The sequence below is a fragment of the Phodopus roborovskii genome, unplaced genomic scaffold (genome assembly GCF_943737965.1).
Source record: "Phodopus roborovskii unplaced genomic scaffold, PHOROB, whole genome shotgun sequence".
NCBI classification, from domain to species: Eukaryota; Metazoa; Chordata; class Mammalia; order Rodentia; family Cricetidae; genus Phodopus; species Phodopus roborovskii.
In genome coordinates, this window is record NW_026126578.1 from 1,468,713 (window position 1) to 1,489,509 (window position 20,797).

General features: G+C 41.6%; 1 protein-coding gene across 10 annotated transcripts in view; it reads left to right on the forward strand.

Annotated features, from left to right (window-relative positions):
• Positions 1 to 20,797, forward strand: part of Itpr1 (inositol 1,4,5-trisphosphate receptor type 1) — a 332,548-nt gene that overhangs the window by 200,195 nt on the left and 111,556 nt on the right. For 5 of the 10 annotated variants that reach the window (XM_051203747.1, XM_051203750.1, XM_051203752.1 and 2 more), the window contains 4 exons: positions 611 to 759; positions 1,649 to 1,760; positions 16,165 to 16,200; positions 17,327 to 17,377. In XM_051203747.1, the coding sequence (XP_051059704.1) occupies positions 611 to 759; positions 1,649 to 1,760; positions 16,165 to 16,200; positions 17,327 to 17,377 (348 nt within the window). The remainder of the gene's footprint in view (positions 1 to 610; positions 760 to 1,648; positions 1,761 to 16,164; positions 16,201 to 17,326; positions 17,378 to 20,797) is intronic. The other 5 variants (XM_051203754.1, XM_051203755.1, XM_051203756.1 and 2 more) reach the window with 3 other exon arrangements.

Sequence of the window (20,797 nt, forward strand, 5' to 3'; positions counted from 1 at the left end):
GAAGACCATCATGCTATCAGGGTACATGTATTTAGCATGTTGATACAGCATGTTCATTCATTTGTGTGCTCATGTTTATATGACTTTATTGTGTAAATGATGCTCATTGTAAAGAATCTGACAGCACTAGTAACTATGTAGAAGAATGTTAAAATCCCCTGTGATCCCACCACCCCAAGAAAACCAGTGGTGATATATTAATGGAATTTGATATGCATTATTTTAGATAAGGATATTGTTCTTGAAAACAGTGTTGTAGAAACCATCTATTCCATGACTGTTTTAAACGCATACTGTAGACGTCTTTTCACACTATTAAACTTGCTTTTGTGCATTGCACTTACAGCTATGTGGGCTGGCCCTTGAGTAGCATAAAACTGTGTCAGATGGAGGGGTGGAGAAAGTATTGATTTGTTTCTTTTGTTTTCTGGACCAGGAGGCCATGCTTCTGGTAACTGTTGGACAACATCTAATAGCTGAAAATAATGGAAGACAGTACTAAAGCAATGCTAGCACAGCCTAGCCTGTCCAATGTGCTTAGGCAGAGATAGTGTCACCTTGTTAGCCAGCTCCTGCCTGAGCTGCTGACCAAGCGATGCTTTCATTCCAGGACATCGTGTCTGCCCTGGAGGACCGACTGAGGCCTCTGGTCCAGGCTGAGCTGTCTGTGCTTGTGGATGTTCTGCACAGACCAGAATTGCTTTTCCCTGAGAATACGGATGCCAGGAGGAAATGTGAAAGTGGTGGTTTCATTTGCAAGTAAGCAGCCTCCCTCATGGAGTGGTCAGTAGCCAGAAAACCCCAATGACCAGGCCAAACCCCTGTTCTGGAGAAGCCATTGGCAAGTTTTTAACTTTGTGGGTTCGAGTCAGATACTAGAGTCTTGTTCTGACCATCTCAAAGTAAATTTGTCTATTAAATCCTTATTTACTGACACTCCCCTCAATTTGAATTGCATGACTGTTCATTTTTTTTTTTTTTCTTCATTCAACAAGTTGGGAGCAAACACCATGTGTGGTACAAACAAGCAAAATGTCATGACCCTGCAGGCCCTCAAAAATCTTGGTCCTACCATGACCTCGCTATCATTTCGTAACATGATTTTAGCTTCTTAGTTTATGCCATGGGGTATAGTCTAAAAAGAAACCAGTGGTTTTAGGACAAGAAATCCCCATTTGATTTTCACTGTGAGATTAGTTGTTTATCTAGCTTGAAGGTAGGCTCTGCCCTAGGAGCTCCTCTGAGGACAAGACTATGGATACAGAAAGTATGTGTTTGCTCAGCCACCAACCCTGTGAGGTTTTAAAAAACATACTATTGGCATGTATCAGCAGCAATCCTTGGTGGATAAATAGCCATGCTTATGAGTAGGACTCTTGTCTGCTTTCTCCACTTGGTATAATCTCTCCATTGTATGTGGCCAGCTCCTGCCCTGTCAGCCTGCTATCTGTTCCTAACCAGCAGGTGTCGCATGTGAGACATAGCTGCTGACTGGTTCTTAAGGGAAAGGATGTCCCAAAGTATATTTGAAGTTGGAGCCCTTTATAAAGATTTGTTCTTTACCTGACTAATTAGACCAAGTTTCTTGTGCAAGGTCTTTAGCTGGAGAACATTGTCCCAGTGTGACCTGTGGTTTTCTTTTATTCAGGTTAATAAAGCATACTAAGCAGCTGCTGGAGGAGAATGAAGAGAAATTATGCATTAAAGTCTTACAGACTCTCAGGGAAATGATGACGAAAGATAGAGGCTATGGAGAAAAGGTACTGCCTTTTATTTTCATGTTTGAATTGTACTGGATATTATACTTAAGGATTGAGAGTGCTGGAAAACCCTTAGTTACTGGTTGATAGTTTCTTCTTCTTTTTTTTTTTTTTTTTTTAAAGATGTTTCTCCTATCCCCAAAGGTAGCTGAATCATGACTGTGGACGACTGTGGTCCCTGAAAGTCAAAAAATTATTAGTTGTCTCTTATAGACTACTCACTGTATAACCTAACGTCAAGCAAACAGTTGAAAGACCTCTCCTGTTGAACTTCCCAACGAGACATAATCCTCTTAGGTATCAGTCCCAATATCCTGGATTTTGGGTTTCAGCTAAGCATACCTGTGGATTGACTTACTTCTTCCTGATGGAATGTTATGCAATCCTTCTAGCACCTCAAGAAACTCCCTCCAGTTCTAACTGGAAGTCAGACAAGCAATCATGTCACCACTTCTGATTGAGATTGTGAAATAGACAGTGCCCATGACCTGACACTTCTTGGTGTGTGAAGCCAGCAGGCATATGGCACGTGTCTCGCAAAGGGCACAGTGGAGCAAGGATAACCCTGGTGCTTCTCGTGGTAGCAACGAACCTTAAGCATAGTCCTCAGTGCCAGCAGCCTTCATTGGGTAGTTAATAACACCCACTAATTGTCAGTGGTTCCTAATCCACTTGACCTATCAGTATACCCACTAACTCACTGGTCAGCTCTGAGAAAGAGCCTTGGGAATTAAGCCAAGTCTTTCCCTGTCAGAATAGTTGCTGATAACAAAATCATCAGAAGTATAACAGACTGCTGAAGTCTTGCTTTTCAGCCTATGATTGGTCTCTTGTTAATGTTTGCTTCCCTAACAAAAGAGGTTCCCTACATAAGAAAAAGAAAACAGGAGCGTGTGCAGTTGTTACTATACTATATATCCCCCCATTCTTCCCAGATCACTAGGCTTTTAAATGCCATCTGGTAAAATGCTTACCTAGCATGTATAAAACCCTGGTTTTGACATAGCTACACTGCATAGAAGTGGATGTGGTGTTGCATGCCCGTAATCCTGGCACTAGGAAGGTGGAGGCAGGGTGAGCAAAAGTTCAAGGTCATCTTTGGCTACATAGAGAGTTCTAGGCCCAGCCTGGGATACAAAAAATTCTGTCTCAAAACCAACCCAGCAAACAAAACCATCTGTACATGTCATTCTAAATGTTTACCGTATGTAAATTTAAAGGTGAATACTTGGTCACAGAATAAGGTTTTTGTGGCCAAGACCGAATAGGAAGAAACTCATAAATATAAATAGTAGGTGCAAAGAGCCTTAGTCCCATGGGTGGAGTGGGGGGCAGGTTTTAATTGAAAGGAAGGGAACATGGAGGGGAGAGAAAAAGCAAGGGCAACTAGGGGTGGGGTAGATAGAGAAAGAAAGGCAGAGAAATGTCAGGGATTGGGGTGCTATGAAGGAATAAATGGTCGGAGCTTGAAAGAGTTTCTTGGGCCTCTGTTGACTTTCCTTTGTAGCTGGTGAAGAATTAGCCACACCAAAGTCACAGGCTGACATCTCTTTTCAGAGCACTTAGGACTATCATCCCCACTTCAGGAAAGGGGAACCCTGTAAGCTAGAATGGGGGAGACCACAAAACCAAGGGAGATGTTCTAGGAACCTGCAGTGCAGACTTAAAACTCCTGGTCCTGATGCTTGGACTGTTTGAAAAGGCTACTTGCCCATCTTCATGGCTAGCACTTTGAAATGGGCAGAGGGAGTGAAGGTATTTCTGCTGCACTCAGTCTAGCTTCGCTCAGTCTGACTTTAACCAAGGTTCTTTGGTGATTTTTCTGATGGTCACTGCCTGTCCTTGGCTGGGTTAAAGAAGCACAACCCATAGGCAGGCCAACATTTTCAGGGGTAGAAAAAATTCACAGCCAAAGGACTAACCTCCTTTCCTCAAGGAAACTAGTTGGCTTGGGTTTTTATAAATGAGGTTGTCCTTGGTCTGGCGCTAAGGACACTCCCATGCTTTCATCTCAGTTTTCCTGCTGCTTGCCCCTTGTATGGAATGTTGCCATGGCTACCACTTTCCTGAGGATATTTGGTACTGTCCTTCTTTTCGGCCCTTTTTGAGTCTTCATAGCCATGGAATGAGATCTAGAAGAGGCCTCAGGCTTTGCCTCATTAACCCTCCCTTGAGCATAAGCACCTGGGCTGGGGTGAACTGTCTGCCCAAGGCCACACGGAAAGTCTGCATGGTGTCAAGGCTAGAACTCCAGTTTCCCACATCCCAGTATGTGTCCTTTCCTGCCTCTCTCATGCTGTGTCCTCCAGTCTGGGCAATTTTTTGTATCTTTTCTCTAAGCTGTCCCTATGGATGGAGAGAGGCTTTGCATGCCTTTGCTTATCTCTGCATTTTAATTCAACTTTGGGACTTTATCAGAGTCACAGGTGACAAAGAAATTTGAAACAATCCTTATTATTCTGCTCAAAAAAATGTTGATGTGCTTGTATGGATCCATCTTCATGAAGGAAAAAGGAGACTGTTGAGAAGTGTGACTCAGATTACCAAATAGATTAAAATATACCAGAATCTCTCCAAAGCTGACATATGTTTTAATCACCAGATAAAAATTTACTGACCTCTTGTGTGCCAGTCTCCTCTTATCTCAGGTCAGCTTTGGGGATAAATATTGTCATTATTTTGAGACTCAAGGATAAACACACAAAAATTTTTTTTGCTTAGGATCGTAGAGTTAAGAGCAAACCCACAGTCTGAGTCCAGAGAGCTAGATTTTCACCATTGAATGGGAAGTTAGCAGATGAACTATGCTTGAGTGCTTTGAAATTTACCTATGATCCTAATATTGACGTTTTCATTAAGGTATATGATTACTACATAAAAGACAGGGGCATTAATGTTGCAGAATATCTAGGCTTCAGCTCAGTTCTGATTTGTCACCCAATTGAAAAAAGTCTTCATTTCGTAGCAGGTAAGTTCAGTTCATAAATTCTGGTTGTCGAAGGGCCATCAAAAAAGGGCCATCAAAAACCTGTGGTTTTGAATAGGTCCCATATTAGGAATCAGAATAGTGAACAGTGAGTATTTAACAGACTGTCCATAAGATGTACTAGTCCAGGAAGTGTCAAAGGTGATAGGGACTAGACAAATCAAAATTGTTATGTTATAGTGATGTTACTGTAATGAAACACCTGAGGGGGCTATGTTATAAATAAGACAGGTAGCTCTATGGTAAACAGACACAATCCATACAATCAAAATAAGTAAATAGAGTGAGTTATATTTATAGCTTACAGTTTGAGACCCTGAAATTCCAAAATTGGACAGCTCCAAAACTAATGTTGAGTGGTAAGTACTTCATAAGAGAGTATTAAATCACATTCTGAATCAGCCGAGGAGGGATTCCAGAATCTGCCTTGTCCTTACAATTCTCCTAAAACTAACTCAGAGCCCAGCTTGGTGGTAGCTAACATCCTGAACACCAAAGAATCCGAAAACGGAAAACGACCAGGAGTTTGAGGCCTTCTTCATCTATGTAGAGAGTTCCAGGACAGAATGAGACCTTGTCCCCAGCAAACCAAACCCAAGTAATAATAATAATAATAATAATAATAATAATAATAATAATAATAATAATAAAAACAACCAAACCAGATAACAAAGTATTATTTTCATACAAGGACAGAGCCCTGTGACCTAGAGCCCTACCCCCAGGTCTTACCACTTGCCAGCATATCACTAGTGAGGTCCAACTTCCCAATTGTGAACTGCAAAAATATACTGAAACCATCTCCAAACCATAGCAAGCACTCAGTAAATAAAGGAACAATTATCTTCACCTATTATGTTCCCAAATGCAAAGAACCAACAGTTTATGCTATTTATGGTGTTAAATATAAAAATAAAGAACATTTGAAAAATTATAACCAAATGGTGTTGAAGTACATGTTGGTATGAAGCTTATGGTATCTTTGTGTCCTGCATCTTCAAAGAGATCAGACTTTAGAATGATACCAGGACTCTGTAAATATGAATATGCATATGAAATGCCCTCTAAAGTCTGCTTTGAATCTAGAATACATTTTGCCCATGGTTAAGAAAAGGTAACATTCCAATTCTACTGCTGTCTTCCCCCCTCCCCACCTCCTACCTGCTCCTTGGAGAGTGTAAAGCCTCCCCTAGGAAGTCTACTAAGTCTGTTCCATCACCTCATTGAGGCAGGACCAAGGCATCTCTCCACCCCCATTCCCCTGTATCTAGGCTGAGCAAGGTATCTCTCCATATAGAATGGGCTCCACTAAGTCAGTTTGTATATTAGAGTTAGGTCTTGGTCCCACTGCCAGAGGCCTCATCTATTGTTCCAGTCACACCATTGTCACCTATATTAAAGGAGTCTAGCTCTGTCTTATGCAGGTTCCCTATCTGTCAGACCTGAGTCAGTGATTTCTCACTAGCTTGGGTCAGCTAATTCTGTGGGTTTCCCCATCATGGTCTTGACTCCTTTGTTCATATTTTCACTCCTCCCTGACTCCGATTGTACTCCAGGAGCTTGGCCCATTGGTTAGTTGTGGATTTCTGCATCTGCTTCTGGAAGAAAGTTCTAGCTTCTCTAGGGTTGATTGGAATGTAAAAAAACAAATCAATAAAAAAATGCAACCAATCCACAGGGGCGGGGGGATATACCTAGGAAATCTAATCAAGGATGTGAAAGACATCTACAATGAAAACTTTAAGACACTGAAGAGAGACATTGAAAAAGACAATAGAGTATGGAAAGACCTCCAGTGTTCATGGGATAAAATGTTAATATTGTGAAAAGCATTACAGTGCTGAAACCAATCTACAGGCTAAATGCAAGCTTCACCCCATTTTTCACAGAATTTGGGGGGGAAAATCTGACCTCAAATTTTATGGCAGAGTTATAGTAATAAATGTAGCACAGTTCTGGACTGAAAACAGACATGTTGATCAGTGGAATAAAATAAAGAGCCAGAATAAACTCACACAGTTACAGCTACCTGATTATCAAAAACAGACATGGGAGAAAACACAACCTGCTGTGGTTTGGATGATTATGAGGGTTCTTTCGCCTTCCGAATTGGTTTATGGGAGAAATGTGGAAGAATTTAGAACTTTGGGATAAAAAAAATCTCAATTCTGTGAGAACACACACACACACACACACACACACACACACACACACACACACACACACATATTCCATGGCTAAGAATCTTAGAAATTGCTCTGATGCTCTCCATAGTTCATGGAAAAACATAGTTGCCTTAAGTATTGCCTGTCTCAGTTCATTGTGGGTTTTTATGCTGATCTTGGTTTATATTATTAGTCAAAGAGCTTTAAAGGAAATTCAGAGGCCAGGAACTAATGTACAAGGATATCTCTATTTAATATTCTACTTCCCCCTTCTGAATAATTCCTGTTTTAGTTCTAAAGAGAACCAACCTCAGGTAATGCCAGGTTTTTTGTTTCTTCCCAATTGTCAGTTATCTGCTAACCACAGAAGCTCCTTAGTTGTAGATGAGAGATTTTTGACCTTTCAGCCTACTAGCATTTCTAACAAACTCTTTACTTTTTAGAATGAAGTGTAACAGGGCTGCTGCAAATTAGTGTGCTATCCTTAAACCAATGTAACTGAGACAATTCTCTTGTGATTTTTTTTAATTCCCCTGGACTTGATACCAACATACGCGTGTTACTAATCCAACTGGGGCAAATGTTGACTATCCGTCATCCTTGCTCCCAGGTTATGAGATATGTTAGTGTCTGCCTCCTGAAGTTAATCCCAGATCTGGGTAAGCCCAACTGCAGTTTAAGCTCCTGAACCCCACAATAAACAAGTCAAATGAGTTAATAGTTCTCTAGTCTTTTATCTGATCCCTTCCTCTCTGCTTCTGAAAAACAAATCTCAGGGAATTGGCTCTCAATGCCACTCAGTTCAAGTTCTCATGTTTACAAGCAAGTATGAGACTGTCTTGAAGCTTGGATGATGGACTCTTAAGGGTTTTTTTTGCCCAGTGTGGGAATAAAGCATGGCACATGCTGTATATTTTGTTCCAGAGCAGATGTCATTTCAAGCTGTGGCCATGCCCACAGTGCCTAAACTCCTCCAAATGGCCCTTGTCTAGCAGCACTTGAAGGTGAAATAGCTGAGCATTAGCATACATTTGCAATTTTCTAATATATAGATTCTTGTGTTCCCTTCCTAACAAATCTCTTTTTCTCCCCTCCTTTCTTCTTTTCCAGCAAATTTCCATTGATGAAGTGGAAAATGCCGAGGTCTTAATTTTGTTGTTGTTTGGTTTGGTTTGGTTTGGTTTGGTTTGGTTTTTAATGTCCCATGGTACCATCTCCATGATTCCCTTCCAGTTTCCCCATACTGTGTCCTCTGGTCTCTACATTTAGTGTCTGACTTTGTGTAGTGTGCCTTCTGGGAGTGAGCAGGGTCAGTCCTGTCTGTGTTAGTATTCCCCTCCAGAATGTTTGTCATTTGTTCTTGGATAACCCACCCTTGTCCTGCTAAAGAGTTTCTAAGCTATGACAAGGTTACAGTTATTTCCTCATCTCAACTGAATCTATGCTTGACACTGGTCGTTAACATACGACTGAAGCTCACTGCTGATGTCAACATGAAGGAGCTTTGCCCTGTGTCAAGCATTTGACACAAAGAGAGAATATATTAACGTGGTTGGGAAGTTGTTAAAACACATCAACAACAAAACACCAAACCCACTATTCTCTTGCTGTCTGTGTTGAAAAGCATTACATGTGGGGCGGGGGGGGGGGGGGGGAGAGGTTTGTCACATAAGTACTTTCATAAGGCATTGTGAATCCACCCCTAATATTAGAACACCCCATAGCCATGGCTTTTCTTCTGCAAGAACTATACCGGTAGGTGCAAAAATGTCAATCTGTGCTTCCTATACCTGTCTAGTTTACCCATATAGTGCTGTCTTGGAAACTGATTAATACATGAGTGGATTGGAGGCTTCCTTCCCCTGGTTTGTTCTGTGCATTTTTCAACAGCCTTAGTGATTTTAGGCTGTGATATGTAGTTAGTAAGGGGTGCCAGTAAGATTTAAAAAAAAAATGACTGGGGGAATAAAGTATATGTGTATGTATTATATTACACATACATGTGGTTTTATTGGCTGGTATACTGGAATAAAATTTTATTTGATTTTTTTTAATATCTTATTTTGGATGGAATGAAGCTACCAGATTAGACATGTTATGCCCTTCTCTTTTCACTTTAATTTAATATACCATAGTTGAAAAATCTTAATAAATGGCTTAGATATACCTAAGGAAAGTTAAGATACACTACAGACTTAAATCTAGAAGCAGCATAAGTGGTTTTGAACTTGGACTAGCTGCTTCAGGAATGGCATTTCAAGAGGGAAATAGCCACTCGTAGCCCATGTAACTAGAGCATGGTCAACTAGGTCTTACATGTGGCTAGCTAAGCTCCATATAGGGCTATATGATGAATTGTGTATGAACACATTTGTCTTTATTTTAATCAGACACAAGCATCTCTATACTATAATCAGAGGACTGAAGAGGGGTGGATGCCTGCAGCTTCATTAATTGCTTGTAACACAGTGATTTTTCCTTGTTCCATATGTAGCTTTCCCACTTCGGAATTATTTCTATGTTAGAATGTGCAGGTCTGACTTTTATGTGCTGGCACCCTTCAATATTCTTGTTTCTACCTAGAGTTCTAAAGGCCTCCCTTTAAATTTCTCTCCCTGAGCCATTGAAATTCAATTTCTATTTGCTTAGATACAGATTAAGTCAGGAAAAGAAAACCCTCCCTCATCTGAGTCTGTGTAGCGTTATTAATACACTGTTTGCACCATAGTAATCAGTTGATGTGTTTGCTTGCTCAAGACACAACTTGGTTCTCCTGGCTAGGAGTTTATTGCTTGCTTATGGAAAGATTCCACAGTTGGAGCAGGTGTGTTTATAATTATACTGTAGGAAATAGAATACTGTCTGTTTATAAAGGAAGAATGTTCTGGCAGGCACTTAGATTCTTTGAAAATTCCCTGAGGAAGCAACTGTGGCTCCCCTCTGCGTAGTTACCCCTGGCAACAGTCGGAACCCTGGGACACCAACACCCTGTCCCTGGTCCCTCAGGCTATTGGCTCTGGCCCTATTCTCAGAGATGACTGATTGGCCTTTATCATCAGCCCATTCTGGAAACCACCACAGCTCCTGTGGTGCGTGCCCCCCCCCCCAACCTCTCACCAGTGTGTGCTAGTGGAAACTGTCATCCATAGCTGAGTTTCTACAGAAGTTTAATGAGAGCTCCTGCTGGCTCAGTCCTGAATCCTCAGTGTGGTGGTGGTGGTGGTGGGGGGGGGGGGTATTAGGCATGTCTGGTCCCTCTATGTCCTCATTGGTGAAGACCCACTGCCTTTAGATGATAAAGACCAGTTGAGCTTGTCAGAAAATAGGTGCTGCAAACCACTTAGGAAAAAAGGAAAAGCCTAAGGCCTTCTGCACTCATGTCAGGGTTTTGCAGAAGAGGATAAAAGGACAGAGGTAAAAACTCCTCATAAGGAAGGTGCACTGTATGCCCCCCCCCCCCGCTGCCTCCTGGAGTAAACTTTAATTTGATGCCAGAAACAGGAGGGTGTTGGTATTTTGTGTTTCTGTTGTTTCTTGGCAAGTAAAGAGGCAGTCCCTATCCTTACCCTTGACTTGGTCTCATCCACTGAAGATAGGAAAAACAGCCAGGGCTGGGGGTGGGGGCATAGAGAAAGGAAACTACCTGAACTGTATCAAGCTTGATGGGTTGTTACATGTATGTACTTGTATGTATACACACACACACACACACACACACACACACACACACACAATAAAGCTATAGAAAGTTCCCTCACTGGCCATGAATGGTCACCAGCTGATTCTAAAGATGTAAACTTGTTAGGCCAAAGGCACTTTGTTAAGAGCTGGATACAGTGTGCCCCCAAATAGACACAGTATCTTCCCTACTGAGATTTGCTAGAGAGACTATGCAGATTAATATAAAAATTACTTCAGTCTGTTTTTAACAAAACATGATAGAAATTATATGGCGTTATGGGCAAACAGCATCTGGGGACTTTTTTCTTAAGCCAGAAGGTCAAGTAGTCCCTGCAGAAGTCAGGCAAGAATCAAATGAGTAGCTGCACGGATGAACAGGCTCCACTTTTCTAAACTCAGAAGTGCCATGCCTGTTGAGAACATGCTAGGAGTTAAGGCGGAAGTGGTGACTAACAGAGTGGTCCACCTAGGTTTCCCCCCTTTGTCCTTGAAAATGAGTCCGGTGTATACTGTAGTTCACTGGACATGCCTGTTAGTTTCCATTTGAGATGTGATCTGTACTGAATTACTGTCACTCGGAGCCTCTGGTGACAGCTAGCAACTTTGCTTTCCTGTATTGAAAAAAAAAAAAATTCTAGATAGATATTTCGTGTCACCCAGGGTAGCTGTAACCTGCTTTTATTTTTATTGTGCCCTTAACTTCTCTCACCTCCAGCTCCTCCTACAAGCCGATGATGCCACAGACAAGACACTTAGTAAAATTCAGGATGTGTGAAAGCTGAGGGGGGAGACAGAGGAACTTAAGAATTGTTAGATTTCACCTTCAGGGGGCGTGCTCATGACGTCCAACCCCAGTGGAGGCGTCCTACTTTTTTGCATTGCTGTGAACTGCTAAGTTGGGCACCTGCCAACATTCAGACAGCCGTTACATAAGACCTTTCTTTTTTTCCTGGAATTTAGGCTCACTGCTGATGTGCGACCTTCAGCAGTAATTGCCAATAAGTGCAGTGGGAGTGTTTACTCTTAGACACTGGCAACCACAGAGCAAGCTCTCCTCACAGCATACAGAAGCCACTGCAGAGTCTGCTCAGGGCTTTTTCTCTTTTGACTTCTTTCTTTCTTTTCCTTTCCTTCCCCTTTCTTTCTTTCTTTCTTTCTTTTCTTTCTTTCTTTCTTTTTTTTTTTTTTATGCTGAGATTATTCCAGAATGATTGAAGTGGTGGTGTAAATGAGTCAAGCCAGATTGCATTTGTAAATAATGGGCCACATTATTGAGTTCTGATGAAGTCTCTCTGTAAGATAAGCATCGAACTACTTGGGTGGAGCCATATAATTTTTAACTAATTTTTGTTTCTAAAAAGCAAATGCATTTAAAAAGAGAATTGCATTTGTAGATGTGAATATTTAATTTTTTCTTGTAAAAGCTAGATAACTTCTATTTTTGTCTCAGTTTTCTTAAAGCTTTCTTTTCTCTAATGAAGGGGTTTCAACGGCTGATAAAAGGTGCTGCCTGGTTAACATGTTTACAGGCTCATTCATTCTTGTTTTGTTTCCTTCCCCTGAGGTTATAAGTAGATTAAAAAGCAACTGAGTGCTGATTTAGGGGGCCAGAAAAGATAAATTCTTTTAGCTGTCCTGCCATATCAATCTATCATACATGTCTTGACTTGTGTTTAATTTCTGCCAGGATGGTCCACATGGAAACATTGTGTTTAACAGAAAATCAAGAATTCCCTGGGGCCATAGAAGAATTCCTGTTAAGGACAGTAGAAAGCAAAGCCTATTCAGGAGCTCTGCTCTGTGCTGGTCCAATAATAGACACACATAAAAGGAATGGATGGAGAAATGGACAGGTGTGAGGGGGTTGCTGAATTGCAAATGCCAGAAATAACCTAAGAAGTCTCTGGGCTTCTTTAAGAATTACAAGGCATAACAGCAGACGTGCATCCCTCCATAAGAAATCAGGTGCTTTGCATATAAAGTAGGCACATGAGTATCATCTACGCACATAGCCCATTACTTGATTGACATCAGTTAGGATGCCTTGATTATTGACCTCATCCGGAAAGGACATTGAGGGCTCAGAAACTTGAGGTACCATTTAATTTCTACTTAAATGTTTGGTGGTCATTTGAATCTTTGTTTCTACTAAGTTACATTTGGCTGGAATTCTCTGAATGTCTTGGGAAGACTTACAATCAAAGGATCAATATGGTGAAACAGTCTGGTTTTCAGGTTCATAACCTGAAACTACTTGGTTTTCAGGTTCATAACGAGGCTTGTGGATCACCCGCCAGCTTTGAAGATTTCACTGTAATTAGAGATGTCAGCAGCATGTACTTGGAGGAGAAATAAAATGTAGAATATTTAGGTCTTAAAATGTTGCTTAGGTCCTTAAAAATGTTAACTGAAACCTCGGCATTCAAGTAAAATGATAATAATAATGGCTAAAAAAAAAAAATCTGAATTCATTTATCAGACCCTACTCTTCACCTACATTGGTACCATATTTACAGAGCTATTCTTGGAACATGTATACTTTATGTTTATACTTATCAGGATTGCATTTTACTTCCATAAAATCAGCTTATCCCCAAGGAACTGTGATTTCCAATCATCAGAGAAGGAAGGGCTGGTATGGGCTGTTGCTTGTTTTACCTAATTATATTCCTGGTTTGGTTAGATCTCTACCATGCCCAAAAGTAGTTATATTGTTTAGGGAACTTGGCTGTTAGGTTTTTAAAAATGAAGTTTGCTGACAATAGACTATTCATTCTTTGATACTTTAGCTGGATAGAATCCCAGTAATGCCCCAGTCTCCCTGAACAGGTGAGGAGGTAGAAGCCCAGAGAGGTTCTTTGGTGACACTGGCTGGTCACGTGACATTTGCCAGTGCTCTTGACTTTTCCATTGTGGTCCACTAATAGAAAAACACTAAAACGTGTCCTTCTGGACAACACTCCATGAGGCCTCCAAGCATCTTCTGCTGCCCCAAACAGCTTCATAAGATTTTCAGGGAAAAATGTGAAAAGATAGTTTACATTTTATATTAAAAAAATCAAACTGACTTTAGAACAAGCATAACCGTCTAGGGAGAAAATACAGTGCAAGTGCAATCATAGAAAGATGGCAACCCTGACCTCACCCTGAGAAAGAAATACTGTATATCTGTTAGCCTCTGCAGAAGAATTTGAGAGAACTGAGGCAAAGTTGGGAAATAAATGGGGGGGGGGAGGATATATCAGTTCCGGCTTCGTCTTCTTCATTTCCTCTGGCTTTGGTTTTGTTTGGCAAGGCAATAAGAATGGAGCTGCTTGGGTCCCTGCAGGAAATCCCTGCCTATAATCCTTTTGTTCTAATCATATAGACTGAATCTAAAGGACATGCCCATGGGAGTGTGGCCAACACAAATGACAGACAATACTTTCCGTCCCTATCTCTGGCCGCTGTAGCATGTTCAGGCAGTTGCTTTCACTCTGCCTCTTCTTACATGCTGGTTTTGCACTGAGGACAGAAAGCAAAACTGTTTACACAGTTTCTGGTTTTTTAACCTAAAGCAGGTAGAATGCAAGAGTAAAGTTAAAAGGCCATTCTTGGATTGTGTTGCTATGTTTACCATTTTGACAATACACCTCAGCTCTGGTTTTATTTTCACTGCTATGCTGAAGGCCTTTCTGCCACCATGTTTCTCCCCACCCTCATCAGGAGGCTATGTGCTTTGCTCCAAGATTTTCTCCCCAGAAACTGTGCAGACCCAACTGGGCAACCCTCCACATGTGTCTTTCTACCTTTGCTGAAACAGTTTTGTCCCATCGCTCTTGGATTTTATGAGCTGAAAAAATAAAGAAAGACCATTTTTAAAATTATATGACAACATATTTTTTGGGTGGGTGGGGGTGGTGGAATTGGTTCTAAGACAGGGTTTCTCTATGTAGCTTTGGAGCCTATCCTGAAACTTGCTCTGTAGACCAGGCTGGCATCGAATTCACAGAGGTCCACCTACCTCTGCCTCCTGAGTGTGCACTACCCAGCTGACAGCAACTTTTTATTAAATGTATTTTTCTCACTGTGGAGGCTCCCTGAGCTGCCCGGAAGGCCTACATCCATCCCAGGTCTCAGAGTGTCCGTCTTTGAGACTGGCTTGCTGCTTACAGCCACCTTCTGGCCTAAGGAGAGGTGCACAGTGTGCAGTATTGGAGAGCAATGGCAGAGGCCAAGGTCATACGGTTCCAGCATGAGCCTTGGCTGCATTCCATGGCTCCAGACTGTACCTTTGCACCACTCAGCCATGCTGCTGGCGCGTGACATGGGTCCAAGGCAGCCCACGTAGGATCTGACGATTATGTCTGACATCAGTTTCCTGTTCCATGCACGTGTCCTTTGGCCAGACTCGTGGCACTATCTTCATATGGAGTAGTAGACTTTTCTAGCTACACCTTTTTTGAGCTATTCCTTCTCTCTCTCTTCCCCCTCTCTCTTTCTGCCTCTCTCTGTCTTTGTCTCTCTCTCTCACACACAGACACACATACACACAGAGTTCATGTGTGCATCCTTTGGCTGCCCCTTCCTCTCTATGGGGTAGGAATTTTGAAATAGAGTGGGGGGGTGTTTACATGGTATGGCAGGAATGAGCCCAGGAAACCTGTCTGTGATACCACTAGGGAGCCATAAGGTTAGAATAATCATGCTAAGAAGGCAGGGACTCATCTCCTTGTCCCAGAGATTCTGGGAGAGGCTATTCTACCTGCTAAGCCTCAGCTGGAATCATCCACTGCAGGGTAGGGCATGGAATTGCAGTGACAGGAAAAAGCATAAATCATGTGAGGCATGTGTCCCTGGAGAATGGCAGTGAGGAACCTTGCCAGGTTCAAGTCCTGCTGCTGTCTGGCCCCTTGGTCTGTCACTCAGCTTACCCAAGCCCCCAGTAGTACTCACAGTCAACTTGCCTTCTCATTGCCCAGGAAGACACCCATAAATATCAGCTCTTCCTTCCTGGCTAGTGATTCTTTCCGTTTTCTTATTGCTGTAACACAATGTGTGACTAGAGCAGCATAATGTGGAAAAGGGTCTGTTTGGGTTAACACTGCTGAGATGGGACTAACTGTGGCAGATACTCCAGGCGAGAGGTCACTTGTACCACAGACCAGACAGACAGGAGATGAATGCTGGTGCTTTGCTGGTTTCTTGCTTTCTCCCTTTTTACGATGGTGCCACTCACAACTAGGGCACATCTTCTTTACTCACTTAAACTTCTCTGGAAATCCCTTCCCAGACACACCCAGAAGTGTATCTCCTGGGTAATTTCAAATCTAGTCATGGTGACAGTGAAAATTATTGTCATCGCAGTGATAGTATTTTCTAATGGTAAACCCGTATCTCCTATCAGTCATCATTTTTACCATGTGCAGTTGGTTCCCTCAACAGCCCAGCCCCATGTAACAGGTGACTCAGTGAAATCACCTATCTGTGATCTTTCTCCATGTTTTGTCCTTCAGTGTTGGTCTGCAGACTTCTCTGTGGTCTATAACATGCAAATGCCATGACTAACATGCTTCATTTTACTCCCAATTAGCTACCACAGGCACCGGAAGCTGAGAACTCCACAGAGGTGTGTTGCCCACCTGTATTTGCAGTCCCAGCAAATATGGGTGCTTCTAAATTGTCCCGTTTGAGTGTCTGCATTGTCAATGATGAGATGTCCATTCTGGTGTTGGGCATGGAGGGCAGGCTATAGCACGCTGGGGGCTGATGGTTGCTGTATTGGCTGTTCTGGGGTAGAAAGAAAGTCCTCTGTAGATGGAGAGAACCTAAGTAAACTCTAGGTGAAAAGACACATCCTTAGAAGGTCTTCACTCATAACCCTTTTAAGTCTAGACATGAGGCATTCTGGAATGTAAAGAGCTTGTACTTTTGAAAATCAGGGCATATATCTATCTTTTTCATAGAAACTATTAAGAAAGTTGCACGAAACTGTGTCCCATCCTTCCCAGGCACCAACTACAGTGGCTGGATGAAGGACTAGAGTTGATTCAAGTTGAGTAAGATCAGAGACACTGTGAGCAGGCGTGCTTCCAGGTGTGAAAACAACTTCCTTTCAGACCCTGTTGATAAATCACAGGAGTTCAAGCTAAAATGAAAGGTGCTCAATTGGAGAGAAGTCTATTGGAAATGATAACAATCAAACACAAATGGTAGAAGCCCTGAGGTGCGGTGCAGATGTTTTCCAGTGATCAGCCTGTCATGGTCTAATCAGATCTCTTCACCAGCAATTTTGATTAGAATACTCATGTGCTGGGGAGTTAGATAGGGAGTGCTGTGGTTTCATTTATGTGTCGGACCCATACTGTATGTATCAATGTCCTTATGCATGTACTGCATGTCCATATTCAGTACTGCATGTATGAATCAAAAGGACCTGCCCAGTTGAGTCTTGCTTTACATCCCCTTTTGGGTTAATATAACAGCATATTCTATAGAACTACCATTTATAATCTTTGCAAAAAACAATATTGGCCCAAAGGCTCATTTGGAACAATGTAGTGGGATGAGGGGTTGGAACAACTGTTAAGCAGAATCAAAAGTATTCATACGTTGGGAAAAACCACAAAACAAGATAATTCTTTTATGTAACTTTGACTGTATATGAGCTCATAATGTATTTTGTTTGTGACTGATTCTGAAGATGGCAGTGTTTCCTTAGTGCCATACTTAAAATGGAATTTCTGCATGCTTAGCAGGAGCTTGAATCAAGTCCACCCCTGAGGCAACTGGAAGACCATAAAAGGGTATGTAGTCTTGAGTCTCGTGAGTTGGGAGCTAATGACTGTAACCCCTCAGACACACAACTAATGATTTCAAGACAGCTTCTGTTGGTGTTGGTGTTGTTCAAACATGAATTGGCTTAGGACGGATCATCCCCTTGTATAGAGGTGAAACTAGCTGGCAGCTCTGTTATCTACCTGGACAGAACTGTGCACAGCTAAGCTCCAAATAATAACCAAGGACGCATTTCACACCTTCCTTCCTGGTAATGGTTTTCTAAATAGGTGATGGGCAGCTTTGTGCTTCTACAGTGGCTACTGAGGCTTACAGCAGGCTTACAATAAACACAAAAGCATAATGCCAGCAGCCCATAATTATACCACCCAGCTGTGAGACTGCTAACTCCTCCTTTTCCCTTCAGCCAGTTTTTTACCTGTGGAGGCATGTGTCCCAACAAACACATGCCCACTCTCATCATTGGATTGCTTTAGATGCACAGCTTTCATAGCTTGCTTTTGTATTTTAATGCTATACATGTCAGCCTTTGGCGGGGCAGGGCTAAATAAGTCTTTGAAACCTAGCAGTCACATAAAGCTCCCCAAATTAGGAATGGGGTAGTAATTTTTCATCCTCTGAGAAGAAAATAATTGTGTATATTAAAAGAGGAATACCACCTAAGACAAAGGATTGATACTTTCTTACAATGCTGGCTGTGTGTTGCCAGAGAAATTTCAGGAAGACTATATGCATGCATGCATGCATGCATGCATGCATACATACATACATACATACATACATACATACATACATATGAATGAACTTGTTGGTCAGCGCTGATTTTTCACATTACCCATTTCTGGAAGACAGCTTGTTATCTTGGCTTTCTGAGGCATTAGTCAGTAGTGTGCTAAGACTTCCATGTATGTCCACACATCTATCTTTAACAGTGTGTACTGACCCAGTGGCAAGGCCTGTTTCCTCACAGCATGGGTTAGAGAGTTGAAACTCAGAGGTTTAGCATATTGCCCAAGGTTACATGGTTAGAAAATAAACAGTTTTTATGACAACTGTCATGGAGATGTGGTCATTTGTGTCATGGAAAATTTATTCCTGAGATAAATGGGTAACAGGAGGCACCTACGTTCTGTTCATATACCTCAGCCCCTGCCCTGTCCCACTGTCTCTCAGATTTTGTTCTGTTTTCTTGCCTTGATAGAGAAATACATTTTATGATTTCTCCAGCTAAAGAAGAGATCCTAGGAAGTTTGCATTTAAGCCAAATTTGGGCCATGATGCCCCCTCTAACAGCCAGTGCAGCTCACTAGGGGCATATTACATTTACACCCTTTCCATTTTTTGCCAGCTAGTGAAGAATTATCCTATATCTTAGAAATAGCCAGCAGAAGTGCCCAACTATCCTTTATGACTTAACTTTCTCAAGGGACTCGGCATTAAAAAACAAAATACAAAAACCAGCAACAAAAGGTATTAGAAACAGGTGCAGTCCTATTTTGGTAGGTACTATATGTGTGATTTTTAAGTGATTCGTGTCTCTGTGCCTTGATTTCCTCGACCATATAATGGGAATGATACTAGTCTCTATTCCCTCAGACAGTGACACTGAGTACTGTTAAGCACAATGACTCAGGTGTTTAAGACAGAGTGTCATGCTGTAATTGGAAATGCTTTAGTAATTTTGTAGACAGCAAGGTTAGGAAAAGAGAGACATGTTTTTAAATTCAGATGTGAGTGACTCAAAGTCCAAGAGGTGATCTTGCCTAAAGCACAAGCTTTTTAAGTGGCTGGAATGTGGTAACACAAAAGGCCACCTCCATCTCCTTTGCAGGTAACATATTGACTCTTGGGTACCTTGTTCATCACATAGCTGTATTTCCACACAGCTTATTAGCCACTACTCTGATAGAAAGGAAACTGATGCCAGTTGTCATTATTTGAACCTGACACTTACTACAAATGAAACTTTTGATTTCTCATTTTCTCAGTCTTAGGCAATACGTACTGTGTGTGGAATTTCTTACCTGAAGACAAACACCTGGTATTTGTTTGCATGCTCTAGATGCAAAAATTGCAACGAAGGGGAGAAAAATTTATGTCTACAGCTCAGTGCCAAAGCTGAAGTGACAATACTGGGGAAGTCACTGTGTTCTCCTTTGCAATCAGATGCCAAATCCTGGGACACGGTGAACAGCTTATCGCTGTTGAAAGATTTCTGTCAACATGATTAGGAAAGCTTTTCTCAGAAGATCTTAACTTTTCTTAAATTAAACCAATGGCTCAGAAAAAAACTCTAGAGATTTGCATAACTTTTAATAATGCTTATTCATGTCTTCTCTCTTTTCTCTTTTATCTAAAACCCTGTCTTTATTTTCTGCAGAAAAACAAAGCAACTTTAATTTATTAAGAATAAACTAAAACAATTCCTGTTTGTTATGTTCTTTCTGTATATTTAAATTTGTGTGTGTGCGAACACACACACACACACACACACACACACACACACACACACACTAATGGTGAGATAAATACATACCACAAACCTTGTAATAAGAATGGGGAAAGTTTGTGGGTGGGATGTGTTCTAAACCCTCCCCCAATAATGAGCATATTTCATGATATCCTCTTATGGGGATTTGATGCATCTGTTGCTATGGTAACTGTGAGGGTTTTTCTATTGAGGAGAGGCATTCGCAAATGTGCAGTCCTTCTGTATCACTTGGGCATCCGGGCTGCATAAACACGGACTTCCTGTGCAGAGCCCACATGTTCCCTTCTTCTTTACCTCCTGCCTACTTAATCGAAAACAGACCACAGTCTTGCTGTTTACCTTCAAAACCAAGAGTTGGAAAGAGAACAGCACCTGGGAGAGGGAAGCCTGGGTCCCCTTTGTCCAAAGTGAAATTGTTGTGTAAAGGCTCAGGCATGCATGTTTGCCAACTGGCTCCCATCACTCATCTTTTGATTTGATCACCCAGCTCTGCTGTCTTCCTGCCCCTTCTCTTGATGGTGACATAGATGGTCTGAAAGCATGGTGACATATTTTAGTTCTCTTCAAAGCAGAGAAGGGATCTAGTTAAGAAACTTCTGAACCTTTGCTAAATGCCTGTCTTCTCCCAGACCCTGTTCTTACTCAAACTAAGTAGAATACTTGCATCCAGCTATGTTTAAATGGAGATTATAATCTCTCATTCAACACAGAGGTCACCTGTGTTTCCCATTTCTTCCTTAGTAGTTCTTGAAGTTTTAAACTTGTATTTCCCTGAAGTCAGCTTTGGAAAATGCTGATATGCTTGTCCAAGCCCATGGGGTAGGACACCAGTCAAACTGTTTCTTTATGTTGAACTGGGGTTTTCTGGGCCATGAAACAACTTTGTACTATTAAGGTTTCTCCCTGGCAAGCATTTCATTTTAAAAGTACATTAAAC